We start from the raw sequence: 19,004 nt of genomic DNA, 5'->3' as shown, positions 1-19,004 counted from the left end.
GCGGTGGACGCACGCGTAGTCGCTCTAGTCTCTCGCTGTAGATATATCGTCGGCGCGAGCATCAAGGGCTCGTCGGGGCGAGGAGACGAGGAGACGGGGTGACGGCCCGCGACTCCGTGGGTACTCGGCCAGTGCGCGCTTCCTCGCGCGACCGGCTTGCCGCGGTCCGGAGCCGGTGGAGTGCCAACGGGAGTCCTGGACTGCTCGTGACCGTGGTGATCGCCCACGATTGTCGGCGCATCAGTGGGCCGCCGCTGGTCGTGCCCGACATATTGCCGGCTCGCCGAAATAGGTAGGGAAGTGACATCGCTCGTCTTGAAATCATCGTCGGGGTGCGTCGAGGCCCCGTCTCGTCTCCGTCGAGATCGAGGCTGATCGCGATCGCGCGCGCACTTGTTGCTGCGATCACCAGCCGCTGATCCCGCCAGCGAGGTCTTCTTCGTGGCCGCCGACGCGTCGGTCGACCCTGGTGAGCGTCGTGACGACGACTGCGCGCGCGACGCGTCGACGCGCTGAGCGCTCAGCTTGAGTTGTTCGGGCCGAGCGTAAGAAACGCGCGACTGCATGCCTGCGGTGCGGCATGTATATCGCTCCCGTATCGCCGCGCGTGATTTCTCAGGGTAGGATAGGGGAGGAATCAACACCGCCGAGGAATTGATCGGCGATCCTGGTGGCCCGAGTAGATCGCGGGCTGCGATTTGCCTTTTAGCGGGGAGAACTAGCTTGAACGGTCGGCCTTCGCGGAAGGTAAGTACGTAGAATGGGTACGTGTGATGACTAACAGATTGTTGCTCTTATCGCTGTTAGATTAACGGCCGACGATCGCAATACTCGAGATCGGAGTTATTATTGGCGAATGGTGTTAACGATCCGTCGGCGATCTGGCGCGATCATAAACGCGGGAGCCCAATTGACGGATCTATTAAATTGGTCTAGTCACTTAGCGCACTGACACTTGTGTACAGGAAGAAGAAAGCTGCATAACGATCGAGGGGCACGATTTAGATGCAAATTGCAGCTGGCGATCATCAATTGCCCCGATTGACGAGCACGGAGCAATTACGACGAAGCACGCTTACCCCTTTAATCGCGAAATGAAAATTATTCTCGCGTAGACCGCGAGGGAATCCGAGTTTCCGGAATATCGCGTTCCGCGACTTCGAGTAGAAATTCTATACGAGAACACATCGCGTTTTCGGAATTCACAGAATTTTCTACGAGCAGCTGATGAAATAATAATCAAACGACTCGCGTCGCTCTGCTCATCCGATCGGCGGTCAGAGATGCTGGATGGATGGGTGAACCTCCGACCTTCCGCGCGACGCAACATCGTGATCCCCTTACGCGCGCGTGGGTGCATAATTATAGATTACTTATATTGCTAACCGCAGCGCGTTGAGTCTCGAAGAGCGGAGAGCGGCAGAAGAAACGGAGAATGAGCGCGACGCGGATTTTATCGGCGTCCGATCCCGTTCCGCGATATCGGAAATCAATCGCCGATGTTTTATTCAATAGCTTCGTCCAGCGCAGGCCGGGACGGCCCGGATTAATTAATCCCGATATACGCAAGGCTGCATATCCCGATATTCGCAATCGCGAGTCCTCCACGCGTACTGTTGCACGTCAATGCAACTTTGCCAATTTGCGCTTGTCGTCACGCCGATTCATTCATCACGCCGAGGCGTCTTGCAGGTCTTATCGGGCGCGAGTGTCATAGGCCGCGCGATATCTTCAGCAAAAGCCTTGCCTTTGTACCGTAAGCGTGTTGCGTTACGCTAAGCGATGCTGATTCCTATCGAGCAATCTGCTCATCGAGGCAATCGATGAAGTAATTTTCCGCATTCAATAACGCACCAAGATTTCTCCCGATAAATGGTTCGCTAATTAATCGGCACGCAAAGGCGGAATAATGCAGCTCGCAAATCGACGAGAGGCCTTTGTTCTCCCACGGCTTTTCACTCCAAGTTCACTCCCAGCTCTCCCACGAAGCCAGATCTAATTCCTCGTAATCCCGTAATTTTAATTGTCCGTGGAGTAACTCTTCTGATAATTAAATCGCGGATTGAGGTTTTCCGTCCGCTTGCTCGCTTGCCGTCGAGGAATGATTGCAGTCGCGTGCGGTTTCGTTGCCGGCGAGAATAACAGCTGGAAATAGTCACGTCCGACGCCTCGACATTAACGTCATTCACGCTTCTTCGACGATGAACGCGCGGGCGAAGCTGATTGCTTCTTGTCGCAGGAAGTGCGAATTAACGGCTGAGTCTGACCTACTTGATGAGCGTGCATATCGCACGGATCTGCTGTTCCTTCAATCTCTCAAACGAGTTCTATAAAAGTTGCCCGCCGCTCCGCTCCGAGGAGACAGTCCACTTAGATCATTTCCGAGCATGATTGCCCGGCCACGAAGAAACATCACGGACGGCATTAAGTTGCGATTGAACGAGCCGAGCATCTCGTGAGGACCGGTGATCATTTCGGTTCTCCCTCGCTCTCGGCAATATTACAAATTATTCGTCGTGCGCGCGGAAATATAACATTTATGCCTGTCTGCGACAGGAATATACGCAAGTTAATAATCTCCAATTATAGTTATTGATCGAAAGTTGGATGCAAAAGGTACGCGGGAGTGGTGGGAACATAGAAATGTCACAGGCCAGAATCCTAGATTCTGAAATCCTTGAGCTGCACACTAGATTCCGAAATTAGAAGAATAGATTAGCCAGGAGAATCAATTAGGATGACGACATCAACGATGCCATGTATGACGTCGTCGTTACCAGCAGCCTTATCTTCTCTTTCTTCTCAGATTGTTCGATATCGAGAGACTGGAGGTATCGCACGTGCTGATTCCTCACCGTCCGCAAGTTTCCGAAACGGGATGAAACGGGTCTTCCTTATGTAGCAAGTCGGAATATGCGAAACAGCGCTCTAGCCCTGCTGCTGGCATGGACTCTTGCGGCCCAGCAAGGACTATGCGGCAAGCTGGAGAAGATCGCCGAACAGGCGAGCAACGTCCTCGTCGACTACTACGCCTACCGTCACGTCTCGATCATCCACTTCGACGTGCCCGAACGCACCGTCGCGGTCGTCTTCAAGTACGTATCGCTACCGGGCGAGACCCGTCCGAGGTCTCGATTGTCCGCGATATAAAATAATTCAGTGCAATTGCCTGAAGCACTTTGCGATATTACTACGCATGAATTGCTTTTTTATTAAATTACGCGGAAGTACGTGGATGAAGTATGGATTACCCGAGTATAGATCAAGGTGTCTCGTCGCTCCTCAGATTCACGGCGAAAGAAGAGAAGACTGGCGGGATAGGTAGATGTCAGCCGCGCAACGTCTCGGTGTACATGAAATCTGGCAGTCTGCCATTTATCTCGTCCGACGGATCGAAGGTCTCCGCGAAGCTGATGGAGACGGAGAAGCGACGGCGATATTATAGCCTGCGGATGCAGAGCAACGGAGATCCAAATGCGATCAAGATAGAGGCACCGCCGCCGGGCGACTGGTACGCGATCACCTTCCGATCCTGGACCGATCCTGACAAGGGCAAGATCAAGCAGCAAGGTAGATGTGCCGGCGAATGCGTCAAGCTTCACCCCTTAGCAAAATAAAATTAAGATCTTTATACAGGGTGTCCCATGGGAAGTTGCTGAAACTAATCAGCTGTCATTTTTAAACGTATGCAGTTATTGAAAAAACAAAAATTGCGTTGGAAAGAGAAAAGTCTGCAGTTTTTAATGGGTATAAATAAAATTTAGCAAAATGTTTGTATATCAGTTTATTTTATTAATGAAAAATATGCTAATAATCAAGTAAGCTAATGATAAATATTTTCAAAGTGTGCACCATCTGAATTTGTACAAAAATCAATTCTTTTACGAAAACTTGTGAAAACTTTTTCTAACATGTCGTCTTTAATGTTGCTGACTACCTTTTTAATAGCTACTACTAAATCTGACACTGTTTCTGCATTTCCGGCATAACAATGGTCCTTAATGTATCCCCAAAGAAAGAAGTCACATGGATTTAAATCCGGCGAGTACGGTGGCCATTCTAGCCCCCCTGGGCAAATTTGGGGTATCCCAGACCGATGACTCGATTGCCATAAACTTTATGGATTGTTTCGAAGACCTCCTGGGTTCGATGTGGTGTCGCTCCATCCTGCATGAAATGAAATCCTCTGACCAGGCCTCTTTTTTTTGCATGAGGGAAGAATTGTGTTTCGAGAAGCTGCTTGTAACTTTCACCAGTGACTGTTGATTCGAAGAATTGCAGATAAATTCCTTTTACCGAGATCGCAGCCCATGCTGTTATTTTTTGTCGGTGTAAAGGTTTAGCCAGGGAAACGTTGGGATTTTCCGACCCCCAAAATCTATAATTTTGTTTATTAACATAACCATTTAGCCAGAAATGTGCTTCGTCCGTGTAAAGTATCAATTTTGCATCAAGTTCTCTATCTTCAAACATTCCATTTATCGTCTTGCAGAATTCCACACGTTTCGTCATAGCGCGTTTGGTTAGCAATTGATGCGATGTTATTTTATAGGGATGCATTTTCAGGAAATGTTTTAAAATCCTGTGTAACGTTGTTTTGGATATTTCAAGAGCTTGGGCAGCTTTCCGAATGGAAGAATTTGGATTCTCTTCAAAATACTTCTTAATATCTTCAATGTTTTCTTCTGCAGCTACAGACACAGAAAGACCTGGCAGATTATGTCTACGGTCTTGGATAGTTCCACACTGCATAAAATTATCGATAATTCTGATAAAAATAACACAAAACATTATTTTAATGCAGATTTATTGCCAAAAAATGGAGTGACGTAACGCATACGTTTAAAGAAATAATAAATTCTAACCTTTTCAGCGTGTTTTCGCTCTTAACTTTATGTGTTCCGTATTTAGTACGAAACCCCCTGTAAGCATTGCTATAAACTTTTCCTCTGGAAAAGAAGCACTCGACAAGATAAATCTTTTCTTCCGTCGTCAGATTACTCATTTTGACGCGCACGGACTTGCATCTACCACAACCAGAATAAAACTGCGGACACTCAGATGAACGACCGTTAACCGTAAGACCCTTTCTGAAATCATGGAGGGGAGAACCAATCGTTTACTTTCAGCAACTTCCCATGGGACACCCTGTATATTAATGTATAATAGAAAGGTGTACTTAAAGTGATCCTTAAATGACGCGAATTTTTCAAAAATCTCTGAAATATCTCTGTAGGATCTATTTTATAAGCACTTGTAGTAAGTAAAAATGAATGATCAGTCGAGGAGATCTTGATCAATCAATCTCGATCTTGCTTGTAACAGAGCCGTTTCGACAATCCGTCCGTGGTGCTCTTCCGGACTTACAGAAAGTGTTCGCAGGCCTCAGCGCGTCCTGCCAGACCGTGCTGGACGCCGAGATGTTCGTGGAGACGCCGGGGACGACGTTGCTGGTGGATCTCAGGGACGAGAACCAGGTGCAACTGGACTCGGCGAGCTCCGACACGGCGATAGTGCAGTACCGCGTGTCGGACGTCGGTCTGCAGAATCTGAATCTGTCCCTGAAGTCGTCGTGCTCCGAGAACTGCAACGTAACCGTCCACGTTACGGCGGAGGATAATCTCGCTGACACCTTGCTCAACAAGTCCGCGACAACGTTGCTGAGCTTCAAGCCCTTCGTCGGTCGCTTCCACTACGTGACCCTCCGCCTGCTCTCGGGAAACGCGACGAACGTGACGTTGCAAGTGCTGAAGAATAATGATGAACGTCGTATAAACGGCAGTGATCAGGTGACGTCGGTGAAGCTGTCGAGGAAGTCCTTTCCCGAGTTCTTCCTCTTCGACTACGAGCACCTGCGCGGCAACGACACGAAGCCGCAAGCCTTCAACGTCACCAGCGACGCCCTCTCCGTCCTCAGTTTTGATGTCGGCCGGGTGTACGACGTTGGCGGCACGGTCACGCTCGGCTTCAAGCTGATCGACGTGGAGGAGCGATACAAGAAGCACATCGTCCTCGTGGCCTGCGTTTCCTTAGGTCAGTTTGCTCGCACGGTTCTGAATCCTTTTGCTCATAGGCGATTGTTGTCACCCTGAATCCCAAAACGGGTAGAATTAATAAGAGATAGAATTAGCGTCCAACTATCAACGAGTTTCTCGTTTCAAGTCTCGACTGTACACCGTTAAAAATTGTGCGCCCATATGTTAAAATTTTCTTGTGTTGCCATGTTTTGATCACTACTTCAATATAAAATTAACATACAACTGATATGTTATTATTTTTATAACAATTTTATATGTTACATTAATGTTAACTTAGCATTTTGTGTATGTCTCTTAGAAATGGAATATTATTTGAAATGCTTTTAACACAATAATTTTAAACAATCAACATGTCACAAAGTCAATTTAACATTCTAAAAGAAGTTAAAGTAAATCTTTAAACAATCATGAACTTTGACATATAAAATAATCAAATTTACTAAAATTAAATGTTTCTATCAAAAATAATTTAAGTTGAAATAATTACTACCATGTGTTAATATAACATAAAAAGTAAATGTTCATATTGTACGAACGAAAATGTTCTATCAACTTTTCTGATGAGTTATTGTAACTTCTCTTCCATGTAGTTTTCAATTACTTTGTATGTTATTTTTACATCACACTTAAAGTTACAATATCAAAAATAAATGTAAAGTATTGTGTTAATTACTTAACATTTCTAGTTCGTCAAGAAGTAACATATGACGAATGAGTTACTTTAACTTGAAATTTAGAGTGGACTTTCTGGGACATGCAAAAAATGTTAAAATTAACATTTTATTTTTGACTGCGTAGTCTTCTCAATCTCCGTTCCTTCCTTCTTCCGCAGGCTACTACTCCAACATCACTTCCGGCGGCTCCTGCGTTCGCGCGAAGGGCGTCTCCACGGCGGACGTGTACGTCAACGCGGCCGAGCCGGCGTACGTGCACGTGCCGTACCCGGAAGCGGGCACTTGGTACGTCAGTCTGCGCGTCTTCTGCCCCAACGAAACAACGATCGGCGGCCGCAACTGCTCCTGCGGTCGCACCTGTCCGCGGGGCGACGCGAAGACGTGTCGCACGTGCGAGTGTCTCCCCCGTTGCGCTTCCACCCGGGTCGAGAGCATCGTCTCGTCCTCGCCGTGCATCGAGGGTCGCTGCGGCGGTCACGGGGAGTGCATGCACTACATGAGTGGCGGCTTCGTGTTCTCGGCTTGCCACTGCACCGGTGGCTACCGCGGCTTCGACTGCAGCGACGACAGCTACGTCCTCAACACTGGCCGCGTCCTGCTGCAGCTGCTCACCCTGACCCTGAGCAACCTCGCGTTCATCGGCTCGGTCTACGTGGCGGTGCGACGCGAGTACTTCACCGAGGCGGTCGCTTACACCGCGGTCATGTTCTTCTCGACGTTCTACCACGCCTGCGAAGCTGGAGAGGACGTGTACGGCGTGTGCATCATGCGACTGAGCGTCCTGCAGTTCTGCGACTTCTTCAACGCGCTGCTGGCCATCTGGGTGACCCTGGTGGCCATGGCGTCGTTCGGGCCGCGGTTGACCGCCTTCTGCCAGGTGGCTGGTGCGATCGTGCTCGCGATGGGCGCCGAGATGGACCGCACCGCGCTCTGGGTGTTCCTGCTGCCGGCGGTTACTGGTACCGTGATGATCGGCTTGTCCTGGGGACTCAGATGCAGGAGAAAGCGGACCGTCAGATACCCCTCGCGTCCCTACAGGTAATTAATAAGAGAAATTTATTAGCTAAGTTTGGTTTAGATTAAAATTCGGTTGAGTTTAATAGCAATGCGCGCAGCTCGGTGCTCCAGCTCCGCTCGGAATTATTTTATAAATTATTAATAATTATTTATTTAACGTGAGCATGTATGCTCTATTTTATTTTGTGCTTATCTTATGAAAATTTCCCGTCTACCTTTTTTGTTCGACGCCCATGTCTTTTGTTTGGTATCTCCGCAAAGAACGGAGCTGGAGCATCAGCCAGCTTTATTATGCGGGAACATCGTAATGCACTTTGCTAAATGGAGCGAAGGCAACATCGAGAACGAAGAAATTGCGTCTGAGCATGCTTCATATCTTTTCGTACGCTCGGGCGAGCAAACTTCTCCTTTGTATCGCGTTTCCTCACGCGCTTCTGCGTTACGGAAGTGCGAGGTGCTGATGTCGACGCGACGTTTCCTCTGTTCAGGATCATCTACTTCCCGGCTGGATTCCTCCTCGTCTCTCTGGGCCTCATTTGCTACGCCTTCCTGCAAACACGCCGGAACTATTATCTCGTTCACAGTCTCTGGCACGTGTGCGTGGCCGTAGGAGTTACTCTACTTCTGCCGAAGCGGCAGTACATGAAGTGATGCTCGAAGAACCGCGCGAGCATCCTGAGCGAGACTCTCCACGAGGCGGGAGAAGTCAGAAGTCGAGACGTATTAGGGCATCAGGGAGGTTATTGAAGTTACAAATATATATATCTTCGGTGATCCGGCAGCTTTTGCGCGAAGGAAATCGAACGCCGGCTTCGTCTAGTTTGAGCCGAAGGCATTTTGGAGATCGTGACGCTTTGGAGATTTCTGTAGAAGAGAGAATTATAGAATTATAAATTATAGTTAATAATCAATACAATTACAAATCTATTAATATATTGTTTTAACAGTGAATGCTCAAAAGTTTGGTGGTTTTGCTCAAAGGACAATGCTCAGGCTCACTCGTCAGCTCAAAGAGAAATTCCGAAGCTCATTTGTCGGCTCGCAGAAAGATTCCAAAGCACGTTCCTTGGCTTCAAAATAATTCCAGAGTACATTCCCCAGCTTGTTTCTTTCCACCGTGGAGGCGCGTGATTAATTTCGTGCGAAAGCTGTCCGATCACTCCGACTCAATGTAGGTGCGTGAATTATATGTATATCAGAGACATTATTCTTCTAAAGAGCATCACGTAGACGTAAGGCTATTCTCGGAAGCGAAATCAATTGGTCGAGACAGAGAGGGATTACCTAACTCTATTGATTAATACACCGTTAAAAATTGTGCGTCCATATGTTAAAATTTTCTTGTGTTGCCATGTTTTGATTACTACTTCAATGTAAAATTAACATACAACTGATATGTTATTATTTTTATAACAAATTTATATGTTACATTAATGTTAACTTCATAACTTAACATTTTGTGTATGTCTCTTAGAAATGGAATATTATTTGAAATGCTTTTAACACGATAATTTTAAACAATCAACATGTCACACAGTTAGTTTAACATTCTAAAAGAAGTTAAAGTAAATCTTTAAACAATCATGAACTTTGACATATAAAATAATCAAATTTACTAAAATTAAATGTTTCTATCAAAAATAATTTAAGTTGAAATAATTACTACCATGTGTTAATATAACATAAAAAGTAAATGTTCATATTGTACGAACGAAAATGTTCTATCAACTTTTCTGATGAGTTATTGTAACTTCTCTTCCATGTAGTTTTCAATTACTTTGTATGTTATTTTTACATCACACTTAAAGTTACAATAACAAAAATAAATGTAAAGTATTGTGTTAATTACTTAACATTTCTAGTATATGACGAATGAGTTACTTTAACTTAAAATTTAGAGTGGACTTTCTGGGACATGCAAAAAATGTTAAAATTAACATTTTATTTTTTACTGTGTATACAATATTAAAATGCAATAAAACGCGGCACAGTAAAGTAAATTCAACGATCAGTATTAACTCGAGATAAGCTGCAGGAGGTAGTCTGCACAATTTTCAGTGATTTGGAAAGCAGATTCTCTCTCTCTCTCCCTCTTTTTTATAAGCACTAACGTTAAAGAAACCGACATTAGATATACTTTCGCTTCTCTCATCTAGATCTTTTAGCAGAGTCCAATCTCCGTCGAACGTAGATGTCCAAGTCTGCGAGTGATAAAGCAAAGAGAATCGTTATTCTAGTTACGTGGTTATCGCTGGAACTGATGATAAATTTTATATATTTAAAGAAGACGAAGCTGCGTCCGCCGTTTAACGAAAGATTTCCTAGGCTCAGTCCGACATTCCTCGTCTTCGTTCTATCGTCGTCCGCACGACTAAATAGAGCTAAAGCGTTCCGCTGCACGTTGTTGATTCACGTCAGGACCTGTTTGCAAGGACCAAAACGTCTCTAGGATACCTACGTAGGATACCTGAAGCGCGCGAGGAAGAAGCGTCGAAGAAGCGAGTGCGAATGCGCTGCATTTCGTTTTGCACGAGTGTTCTCCGTTGTTCCCGTTACCGTTGCAGCTATCATCGTGCGAGCGTTGTTGCAATACTCTTAATTTATAAGTAGGATGTATTGATCGCGTCGTCTTTCGGCGTCGCGTCGGTTCGATGTTAGAATTTCGTAAAAGCGTGCCATATTCGGTAAGTGAACTTATCTTTCACGTAGCGAGCTCCAAGCTTTCGATCTCTGCCCCGTTGACGCCGCGTGAATAATTTAATGCTCGCCTGATGACTCCGATGAGGAGGCAAAAATGTGAGCGTAGAGATGTAAGATTAAGGGACAAAAAAAGTCCTCCTTCCTAGGAATCCTCGCACACGGATTGTCCTGCTACGCGCGAGAACGCGCGAGGGTGGATCTCAGGAAGCGAAGACACATACATATCTTCTATTTTATATCGTACTTTCAGAATGCAAATTCGAGAGAGCGTTCTGAAATGATAGAAATTAATAATGTTAATCTATAGCGCGCGCGCGCACACACACGAATACACACAAGAAAATAATATTTTTCTACGTAAAGCGTGCCTCCTACACGTTTCAGAGCGCGGCATCTGCCATTTCGAATTTAACGCTCATACCTTGCACGAATTATTATTTGCAAGTCACGTTCTTCTACCCTCTTCATTCCAAATTCCATGATCCAGGCCTTTTCCCAATTTTAATTTGTAATGTTTAAATACTGAATATCAAACCGCGAGTAGGTACCTTTAAGGCAGAGTCTCGCTCGAAACGGAATCGCTCCGAAAGTTACCCCGTCCCGCGTCGAGTTGAGGAAGTGCAATTGGAGAAGCCCTGAAAATTTTGCTTTCTGATTCACCCTCGCGCTCGTGCGCGCGTTGCGCGTGCGTAGGTAAAACGGCGACGTAAAAGTATAAAATAAGTAAAACGACGACGTCGCCGTCATGGGCAGTGCCTGTACTGATTGTTGAAAGATGTTGAGGGCGATGCGCCGAGACCGTATCGCGACTCTAGCTGATTCTATTTTCCTCAATGTGAAAGCCATATACAGAGAGAATTTTAACGTTTTCTACGTAGTGGATGAAGGAGAGCGTGTCACCTGAGCGCATGGGGTTCTGCGTCAAGATATATATATATATATATATATATAGGGGTTTCACTTTTGCTGGTTTAATAAGCACACATGCACACACATACGCTCGCGCGCGCATACATGTAATTTTCTGTGAAATAAAGATGAGACTATCGTTGTATGCACTGAACTCTTAAATCTCACAAAAGTTACGCTCAAGCGATCCTTATTATATCCTCGACCGACTTTGAAATGTTTGCTACGCTATTCAAGAATAATGTGAAAAGGTATTTTAAAATACTCCGTCTATACTTCTAAGGTACTCCATGAATGTCTTTTGTACGTTTCGGAAATCCGAAAATCTTCAAACGATCAGTTGAATCTGTTTGACGAGCTTTATTCAGTTTGTTAGTATGGAGATCAGTAGTCTCTTTGTAGTAATCGACAATAATAATAACAGTCGCAGTGTGTACTTTACGAAATTAATAGATAATTAATTAACATCCTTGTTTAGCATTACCTCGTCACTCATCGTCACTATCGATCCTGTCACTAGTATCATCGGGTGATTTACATCTCGCTGTCTATGACGGAAAAGTAATCCTACGTCAACAATACATTTTTTAATGAAGATTCTCGTTACTTCCTTCTTCATTATTTCGTCCCTGTGAAGTAGACCCTTTCTCTCTTTCTCTCTTCATTTCGCTATTAAGCTACGATCGTCCGCGACTTCACCTAATTTTTTTACCTAAAGCTAATTAAATTAATCGTCGTTACAACGAGGAGGCGGCGGCGGTGGGCGTCGGGGCGCGCGCCGCGTTCGCCGCGGCGATCACGTTCGCCAGCAGCGACAGCATCGTCTCCATCGAGAATCCGCAGTGAGGGTACGACCTGATGCAGCTGCGGCCGGCCCTGCCGGCCTCCACCGCCTCGTCGATCGCCGTGCCCTGCATCGCGGTGCGGAACACCTGATTCGTGGTGATGGTGTTCACCATCCTGTCGAAGGACGACCCTTGCTCGTCCCCGTCGCTTCCGCTTCCACTTCCGGTCCCGTCGTTCGCCGCCCGCTGCGTGTACGTGCAGACCGCGCGTTGCATGCACGACGTCGTGTCGATCCCATGGCGCGCCAGGACGTCGTCGATCCTCGTCAGGGTCTGGGAGAACCCGTTGTCCTCACCTTAAATAAGTACGAGTCGCGTGAGTGTTGCGTTTGCGAGCGGAAGACAGGAGAGGAGAGTTGTTCTCGCGACTTGCCGAGCTCCCTTCGGCATCTCGATGTGCTCGAATCGAGATTCGAATTACCCACGTAGAAATTTCAAAACGGTCCAATACTGGGACTGTACCGTTTGCCATCGTGGCAGTACTGGCCGCCAGTATTGTGCCAGTACAGATTCGACACAGGAGTGTAACGCCATGCCGTACTTAATTGCCAGTACTGATCCGACACTGGCAATAATATATGGACCAGTATTCGGTAAATAACTGCACCCGCATTGGGCATAGAAGTGGACCAATTAATGTATTAATGTATTTTTTATATATATAATATGTATTTTGTACTATTTGTATTTGTGACTTAAATATTATAAACAAAGACTAATGCAAACAACATTAGTAAAATCATTTTGTAAATGTCGCGTGAATTAATATCGCGTTTAAAAGAAAAAGATGTTAAATCGGTTTTCCGGATGGTTATTTATACGTGATAACGCAAATGTTTCTAGCGAGAACGTCACGCCTGATCTGGCCATCTATCGGTCGCTGGTGAATCAATATATTGTTATAATCCTATTTTAAAAAAGGCGTGTTAACTTCGTGAAGTTCTTTTTTATCGAATATTGAGGCCTCTTTTCCGCGACGAATTTCGTGTGACTTGAACTTCGTGTTGCGAATGTCAAAATGTCATAGTGGCTGTCAGTGCGGTTATATTGACAATTGTATTTATTATATTATTTTTTTTATTTCTTATTTTATTTATAGCGCGCGCCTGTGTTGCTAGTTATATATTATCGGCAATGTATGTAGTCGAATGCTGGGTCTGTGTCGGTTGCCGAAGCATGGCCCGTCTCGCAACCAGTACTGGTCCATGTCTGTATTTTATAATGGCCCGTCACATGGCCCGGTTTTTAATAAGTACTGGGATAAGACAGTCTGCCAACTCTTTGCAGTACTGGCCGCCAGTATTGTGCCAGTACAGATCCGACACTGGAGTGTAACGCCGCTGCCGTACTCTGGGCTACCAATACTAGGCCAATGTTGGGCCAGTTAAACGACCTCGGCAATTTCTACGTGGGTAAAATCGAAGTTTACACCGAATGATACTCGGAGACTCGTTCATTTTACTGTTCGTCACGAAGGAATTAAGGTTGAACCGGCGTCGATTCGAGAATAATGGTAGACTTACTTCTCGCGTACGAGCCATAAGAGCCCGACAGGATGTAAAGCAATTTCGGGATGATGAGGATGGATCCAACGCCTATGATGGCTCCCAAGAGAAGCCCGCCGAGATCGATCTTGGCCGGTGCGTAAGGCGACACGCCGTAGCCCTGTAATGCAAGATTAATTAGTGGTTGACGCGAGTTTAATTGAACTATGCAGCGACGAATTAATTCCATTAATTCGCAGAGAAAGAGAGCGTCGGGAAGCGGTGATTTAGAGATGAGGAAAGTTCCGCACGGAATTCAGATATACAGGGTGATTCGTATAAAGTGACCGATTTAATTATTAGTGAAATTTGAAGACATATGAAAAAAGAGTTTATACCGATATGTTCAGTACAAAGGGGGACACCATATAACGGATACGATTATTTTATGAGTGGAGGCGTTGAGGACTTTTCAAAGTCAACTTCTTTTTTTTAATGGGATGCAGTATTTTTTATTTTTTAGTAGCCCTTTTTAATATAAATTCAATGATACATTACATAAAAACATTCAAGGTCAATCAAGGCCAAAAATACATGATAAAATAAAATTCAAATGTATGATCTGTATATCCGTCTGTCGTTCGCTTTGGCTCTCAGTATGTCTAGGTCTATGTTTATGAGCTGTGTTTTCTTTGGAAACTGCTATCATAATGTTATTATTACGAAGATTGTAAGGACAAGTGATGCTTACAAACGTTGTGAATGCCAAAGCGAACGCAGCCTTGGTATGAGATTAGTCGTAGCACTGAACGTAATGGCTAATTACAATAATTCACAAATTGTAGACATTTTGATAACTTTTGGTGAATGTGGAAAAAATGCAGCTGAAACTGCAAGAGTATTAAATGAACGATATCCAGATCGACATAGACATAGTGCCCGTTCAATATTACGGATTATATCACGAGCAAGACAATTCATCTGTGTCGTCGAGTTCAAGGTCAAAACTTTGAACATTTATTGTGAAGAACAGAAATACAGATCATACATTTGAATTTTATTTTATCATGTATTTTTGGCCTTGATTGACCTTGAATGTTTTTATGTAATGTATCATTGAATTTATATTAAAAAGGGCTACTATCCTATAAAATAAAAAATACAGCATCCCATTAAAAAAAAGAAGTTGACTTTGAAATGTCCTCAACGCCTCCACTCATAAAATAATCGTATCCGTTATATGGTGTCCCCCTTTGTACTGAACATATCGGTATAAACTCTTTTTTCATATGTCTTCAAATTTCACTAATAATTAAATCGGTCACTTTATACGAATCACCCTGTATTCGCACGGAAGAAAGAGGGAAAGAAGAGGGAATGCCAGTACTCACGCTTCCTGTGCTTCCGACGTTGGTGAAGCCGAATCGCGCCTCTTGGTTGCGGTCCGTAATGTCGTTCGTCTCGGATTCGCGTTTCGACACCTCCTCGCGCTGCTTAATTTGGGACGGCGGCACTTGATCCTGCGCCTTCGCCTGCTTCTCCATGTAACTGATGGAGCTCGGCACGAAGCTGCCGGGGACAAGGATGCGGAATTCACTGTAGAACGCTACTGACGCACGCGGAAATTCTTTCAAGTACTCTCGCAGCTTTCGTACTTACCCCCCGTCGTCGAACTTCGGGCTGCATTCGGCCAGAATGGCGAGGCAGCTTACCATCACCGTTAAGCTCCGTGAAATATCGTGAAACGTGTTCATCTGAAAGAAGAAGAAAGGGAACAATTGACTCTCCTGATAATAAAATGTCTGCGATGCGTTTACAATTTTGCAGACGAAAGCCAAAGCGTCTCGATCGTTTCAACCGTAGGAAAAACTGGATCGAGTCGCGGTGACGTTGATCTGAGTGAACAGCCCGGATGATTCCTCAGAGTGTCGCTTTTACAACTCTGCGTCGCTAAAAGACGCAGTCTCTGGAGACGTGTCGCGAGTACCTTCGGAAAGGCAAGAGAGGCGGTAAGCGGGCTTTGAAGTGCAGGGCGAAGATTGGCGATCAATCCTGAAAGACGGGGATGCGGTGGTTCAGTGTCACGGACTGGATGCGCGGAGCTCGTCTTCTGGCATATATAGTCGCTCTGGTCGTCTGAACACGACAAGTCGTGAACGTAATTGAGGGACCCACGGTTTCGCTTTCATTGTTGGCTCTTCATGGGATGTTGGCACGCGGTGCGTGACTCTCCGTCGTCCGCTCGTCGTCGTCGTCGTCCTCGCGAGGAAGAGGAATCGTCCGTCTCCCTCGATGGTGGCTGCAGTCGATCGCTCCAGCCCGAAGCTGAAATAATCGGTTCTCAACAATGACCTCTTAAGACGTTCACTGGCTTCTGACGAGATTTCACCCCCGACACCCCCGGTTCTCCGACTCCAACGCGTCTTGTCGCGTTCGCGTTATGAAACACGCGCAATCTCGACGGTCTTCCGGGCTCGTTCCTACCTAATTCTGGTAACCGCGTAAGTGGCCTGGAGGTTCCCCTACTGGCACGTGTCGCAATCGACCAGCTGGCTTGTTTAGGTCACGTAGGACGCGGGAATGAGAGTGTCAAGCTGTGCCAGTAAACGGCTGGTAATTTCGGAAATGGCGCGCCGAGATTGAAATTTCGGAGAGAGTACACCAGACCAGAATGGAAATGAAGGTGTGTGGAAAATTGCAGAATTGCGCAGGAGCGTCGCCAAGCGGAGAGTCATCGCGGAATGCCGGAAGTCGAGAATCGGGGATCCACGGATCCAGGAAGCCGCCGCTGCGTGATCCGCGGTTCTTCCGGTGAAAGAAATCGCGGCGATGAGGAGGGAAAATCGAAATTGCCTTGCGCGCGTCGCGCTCTCCCCGGTTCTCCATGTTCGATGAAACTCGTTCTGGACGGTGCCCCGGGAAATTCGCGGCAGCCACGGTCGGCCGAGCTCGATTTCGTCGCGCGCGAGCAAGGACTCTCTCTCTCTCTCTCTTTCTGTTGGCCGGTGAAAATTCGCATTCATAATTCGCGAGGAGCGTCATTAAATCGTAATTAAATCGCGAGTCGCTGTTGCCGGTCGCAAGGCAAAAACAGCTAATAATATCTCGTTTTCACGATTTCGCCGCTCGGGTTCGTTAATTCGGGTCGGCGCGAAATCGGTGCGCTTCCTGCTTCCACCTGCCTCGCGGGGGTGGACCGCCGTTACAAACGGGGTACCAGTGGGGACTTCCTCGCCGTGCCCGTCGTTGAAAAGCACCCGGGTGGCGCAAACGCGTCCCATTACCTCGCAAGCGACAGAAGGTCGAGAATACCGAAATTACTTCCGAGGTGAATTGAATTCACCAGGTGAGCTGCGCGTCCTACACGATTTCCAGCTGGGGGTCGCGAAGAATCCCGGATACTTCGAGGACCGCTCCGATGGACTCGGCGATTCGCATTCTACCCCTCGCGATGTGCTTCGCGCGCGTCATTGGCGACGCGAGGACATCCACCAGGCTGAATAGTCCGTTCCTCAGCCAGGGCTCGAAGCCTCAGCTCATCGCATTCAACACTAAGGGCGGGGACATTGACGTAAGTGTATTAATTTAATCTCTGCACAGATTCGAGAGATACGATCGTCGCTACCCTCGATATGGGAAGGAGGAATCCTTCCATGGATCTGGCCCCGTGCGATTTCTCCGGATAAACCTCTCTGGCAAATTTTTGCAGATCAGTTGGGACGTGTCGGTACCCTTCTTCTCGATACCATTGAAGCACGTGGGCGAGAACGGCGAGGTATCGCCACTGCTGACGGTCAATACGAGGGGGTTGTCGGTCGCTGGAGTACTGACGGCGATCCTTACGTTGGCGGTGCCCCTCTTATCGAAGCCCGAGCCAGGGATGCATTACCGAAGTACGATTTTGATTTTGATTAAATTGAATGAAAATTTAATTAATCACAGTGCTGCTTTGAAAATAATTAATGAGCGTAATAAATTTATTATAATAATGCTAGCTCTTACAGCTCGAAGTCTGCTCACACTTCGCTCACAAAGCGCGGGTTTGTTCGCAGGTTCCGACTCGCAGTGGTCCCGCATGGGTGACACGATAAACGAGGTTGTTCTCGGCAACAGTTTCATCGCGCCTTGCATACAACGCATCGTTTGTTCCGTCGTCTCCGAGGCCAGCCACTCCGACAATCCGACGAGCACCGATAAAATCATCGACGGTCTGTCAAGGTACGGTTAATCCTAAATCCGCGACGATACAATTGAATTGCCGAGCATAATCTGGTTCTCTATTTAAACAGCGATTTATAAAAATTTTAAGTAAAAATTATTCACGTGGCCGATCACTTTTTAGATAATGAAGCTGTTTTATCCAAGCTAGAGAATAACGGTAATATTAATGAAATGAAATAACGTAACTTTATAAAATTCTCGGATAAAGGAGAAACATTTATACGAGCAAACTAGGTCAAGTAGCATGCTACAGTGTAACAGTAAGGTAATTAATGTCGGATGATAAGATTCGTTATTGAAAAGCGATTAAATAACGATTAAAGAGAGAGTAGTGATACTCTGTTTGCCCTCTGAAAAATTGCTAATAATTATGCTTCATCCAGTGTTATAAATATTAATTATTATAGTATTACAAATATTAATCAAGAAAGACTTGAATATTCGGATTACCAATTAAAGAAATGCTAATCACGTAATTGCGCGAGAAATTCAATCATAATTACGTAAACTTCTCTCGAATGTCTCTCGCACGCAGCCACAAGTGGTTCAAGGAATTCACGAACGGCACGGTCATTCAGGAAGCTGTGAGAATAGGGCGAGAGGGTCACCACGACTGCGGCCGCATGTACAGGGAGTGCTTCGTGACGCCGAGGATCCTCAAAAGCATGATGGTGCAATTCGGCGCGATCTAATGATCTCAATACTCATATATATATATATATATATATATATATATATATATATATATATATTAGGAGTGTGATTTAGTTTTGAGGGTTTTGCAACAGATGGCTGTAGTGTCAGTTTGTTCCAATAGCTCTTTCCGATAACTGTTGTTTCTTACAGTCTTGACATTATCCATGCCATTTAGTAGCATTATAGCAATAGATGCAATAACAGTCGTGTTTATATCATCGTAAAAATGCAACTTCCGAAAGCTCTTTAGCATTTTCGACATGCGTTGCTTTTGTTTTTTAATCAAAAGAAAACTGCGGCTGACGGTTATAGAATTCGTGTGGAAACTTATGGTGATTCTGCCCCATCAATTAAGACGTGTGAATACTGGTTTAGACGCTTTAAAAGTGCTGATACTGATGTGAAGGACAAAGAACGCTC

The 19,004-nt window shown here is 45.8% G+C and overlaps 3 protein-coding genes across 5 annotated transcripts; 2 read left to right on the top strand and 1 right to left on the bottom strand.

The window, feature by feature from the left end:
* The first annotated feature begins 159 nt into the window (after positions 1-159).
* Positions 160-9,129, top strand: LOC105281929 (post-GPI attachment to proteins factor 6). 3 transcript variants are annotated; one of them, XM_011343517.2, is made up of 6 exons: positions 160-292; positions 2,807-3,095; positions 3,287-3,570; positions 5,383-6,033; positions 6,871-7,750; positions 8,218-9,129. In XM_011343517.2, exons 2-6 carry the CDS (start codon positions 2,914-2,916, stop codon positions 8,378-8,380), a joined length of 2,160 nt encoding a protein of 719 aa, XP_011341819.1. In that variant the 5' UTR covers positions 160-292; positions 2,807-2,913; the 3' UTR covers positions 8,381-9,129. The 3 variants fall into 3 exon arrangements, with proteins under 3 accessions (XP_011341819.1, XP_011341817.1, XP_011341818.1); XM_011343515.2 differs by having other exon boundaries at positions 5,326-6,033; XM_011343516.2 differs by lacking the exon at positions 160-292 and adding an exon at positions 629-747 and having other exon boundaries at positions 5,326-6,033.
* Positions 9,130-11,163: 2,034 nt separating this feature from the next.
* LOC105281960 lies at positions 11,164-15,421 on the bottom strand. The gene is made up of 4 exons (XM_011343565.3): positions 15,327-15,421; positions 15,059-15,236; positions 13,707-13,848; positions 11,164-12,479 (listed from the first exon to the last, which is right to left on the bottom strand). Exons 1-4 carry the CDS (start codon positions 15,419-15,421, stop codon positions 12,076-12,078), a joined length of 819 nt encoding a protein of 272 aa, XP_011341867.2. The 3' UTR covers positions 11,164-12,075.
* Positions 15,422-17,085: 1,664 nt separating this feature from the next.
* Positions 17,086-18,580, top strand: LOC113563125. Its single transcript, XM_026974314.1, has 4 exons — positions 17,086-17,238; positions 17,377-17,560; positions 17,720-17,885; positions 18,424-18,580. The coding sequence occupies exons 1-4, from the start codon at positions 17,086-17,088 to the stop codon at positions 18,578-18,580; spliced, it is 660 nt and encodes a 219-aa protein (XP_026830115.1).
* Positions 18,581-19,004: the final 424 nt, after the last annotated feature.

Source organism: Ooceraea biroi, chromosome 12 (genome assembly GCF_003672135.1).
Source record: "Ooceraea biroi isolate clonal line C1 chromosome 12, Obir_v5.4, whole genome shotgun sequence".
Lineage (NCBI taxonomy): Eukaryota > Metazoa > Arthropoda > Insecta > Hymenoptera > Formicidae > Ooceraea > Ooceraea biroi.
The sequence above is the reverse complement of the archived record's forward strand: the minus strand, read 5'-3'. Positions and strand labels throughout refer to the sequence as shown.

What these genes read in the sequence shown, in the direction of transcription:
- LOC105281929 (XM_011343515.2), top strand. Translation starts at nt 2,914, where the DNA reads ATGCGAAACAGCGCTCTAGCCCTGCTGCTGGCATGGACTCTTGCGGCC. An exon ending in GGGCAAGATCAAGCAGCAAG is followed by an intron (nt 3,571 to 5,325) that starts GTAGATGTGCCG and finishes TGCTTGTAACAG; the next exon opens with AGCCGTTTCGACAATCCGTC. An exon ending in CGTGGCCTGCGTTTCCTTAG is followed by an intron (nt 6,034 to 6,870) that starts GTCAGTTTGCTC and finishes CTTCTTCCGCAG; the next exon opens with GCTACTACTCCAACATCACT.
- LOC105281960 (XM_011343565.3), bottom strand. Translation starts at nt 15,421, where the DNA reads ATGAACACGTTTCACGATATTTCACGGAGCTTAACGGTGATGGTAAGC. An exon ending in ACGTCGGAAGCACAGGAAGC is followed by an intron (nt 13,849 to 15,058) that starts GTGAGTACTGGC and finishes CTTGCATTACAG; the next exon opens with GGCTACGGCGTGTCGCCTTA. An exon ending in TTATGGCTCGTACGCGAGAA is followed by an intron (nt 12,480 to 13,706) that starts GTAAGTCTACCA and finishes TACTTATTTAAG; the next exon opens with GTGAGGACAACGGGTTCTCC.
- LOC113563125 (XM_026974314.1), top strand. Translation starts at nt 17,086, where the DNA reads ATGGACTCGGCGATTCGCATTCTACCCCTCGCGATGTGCTTCGCGCGC. An exon ending in GCCAGGGATGCATTACCGAA is followed by an intron (nt 17,561 to 17,719) that starts GTACGATTTTGA and finishes GTTTGTTCGCAG; the next exon opens with GTTCCGACTCGCAGTGGTCC. An exon ending in ATCATCGACGGTCTGTCAAG is followed by an intron (nt 17,886 to 18,423) that starts GTACGGTTAATC and finishes TCTCGCACGCAG; the next exon opens with CCACAAGTGGTTCAAGGAAT.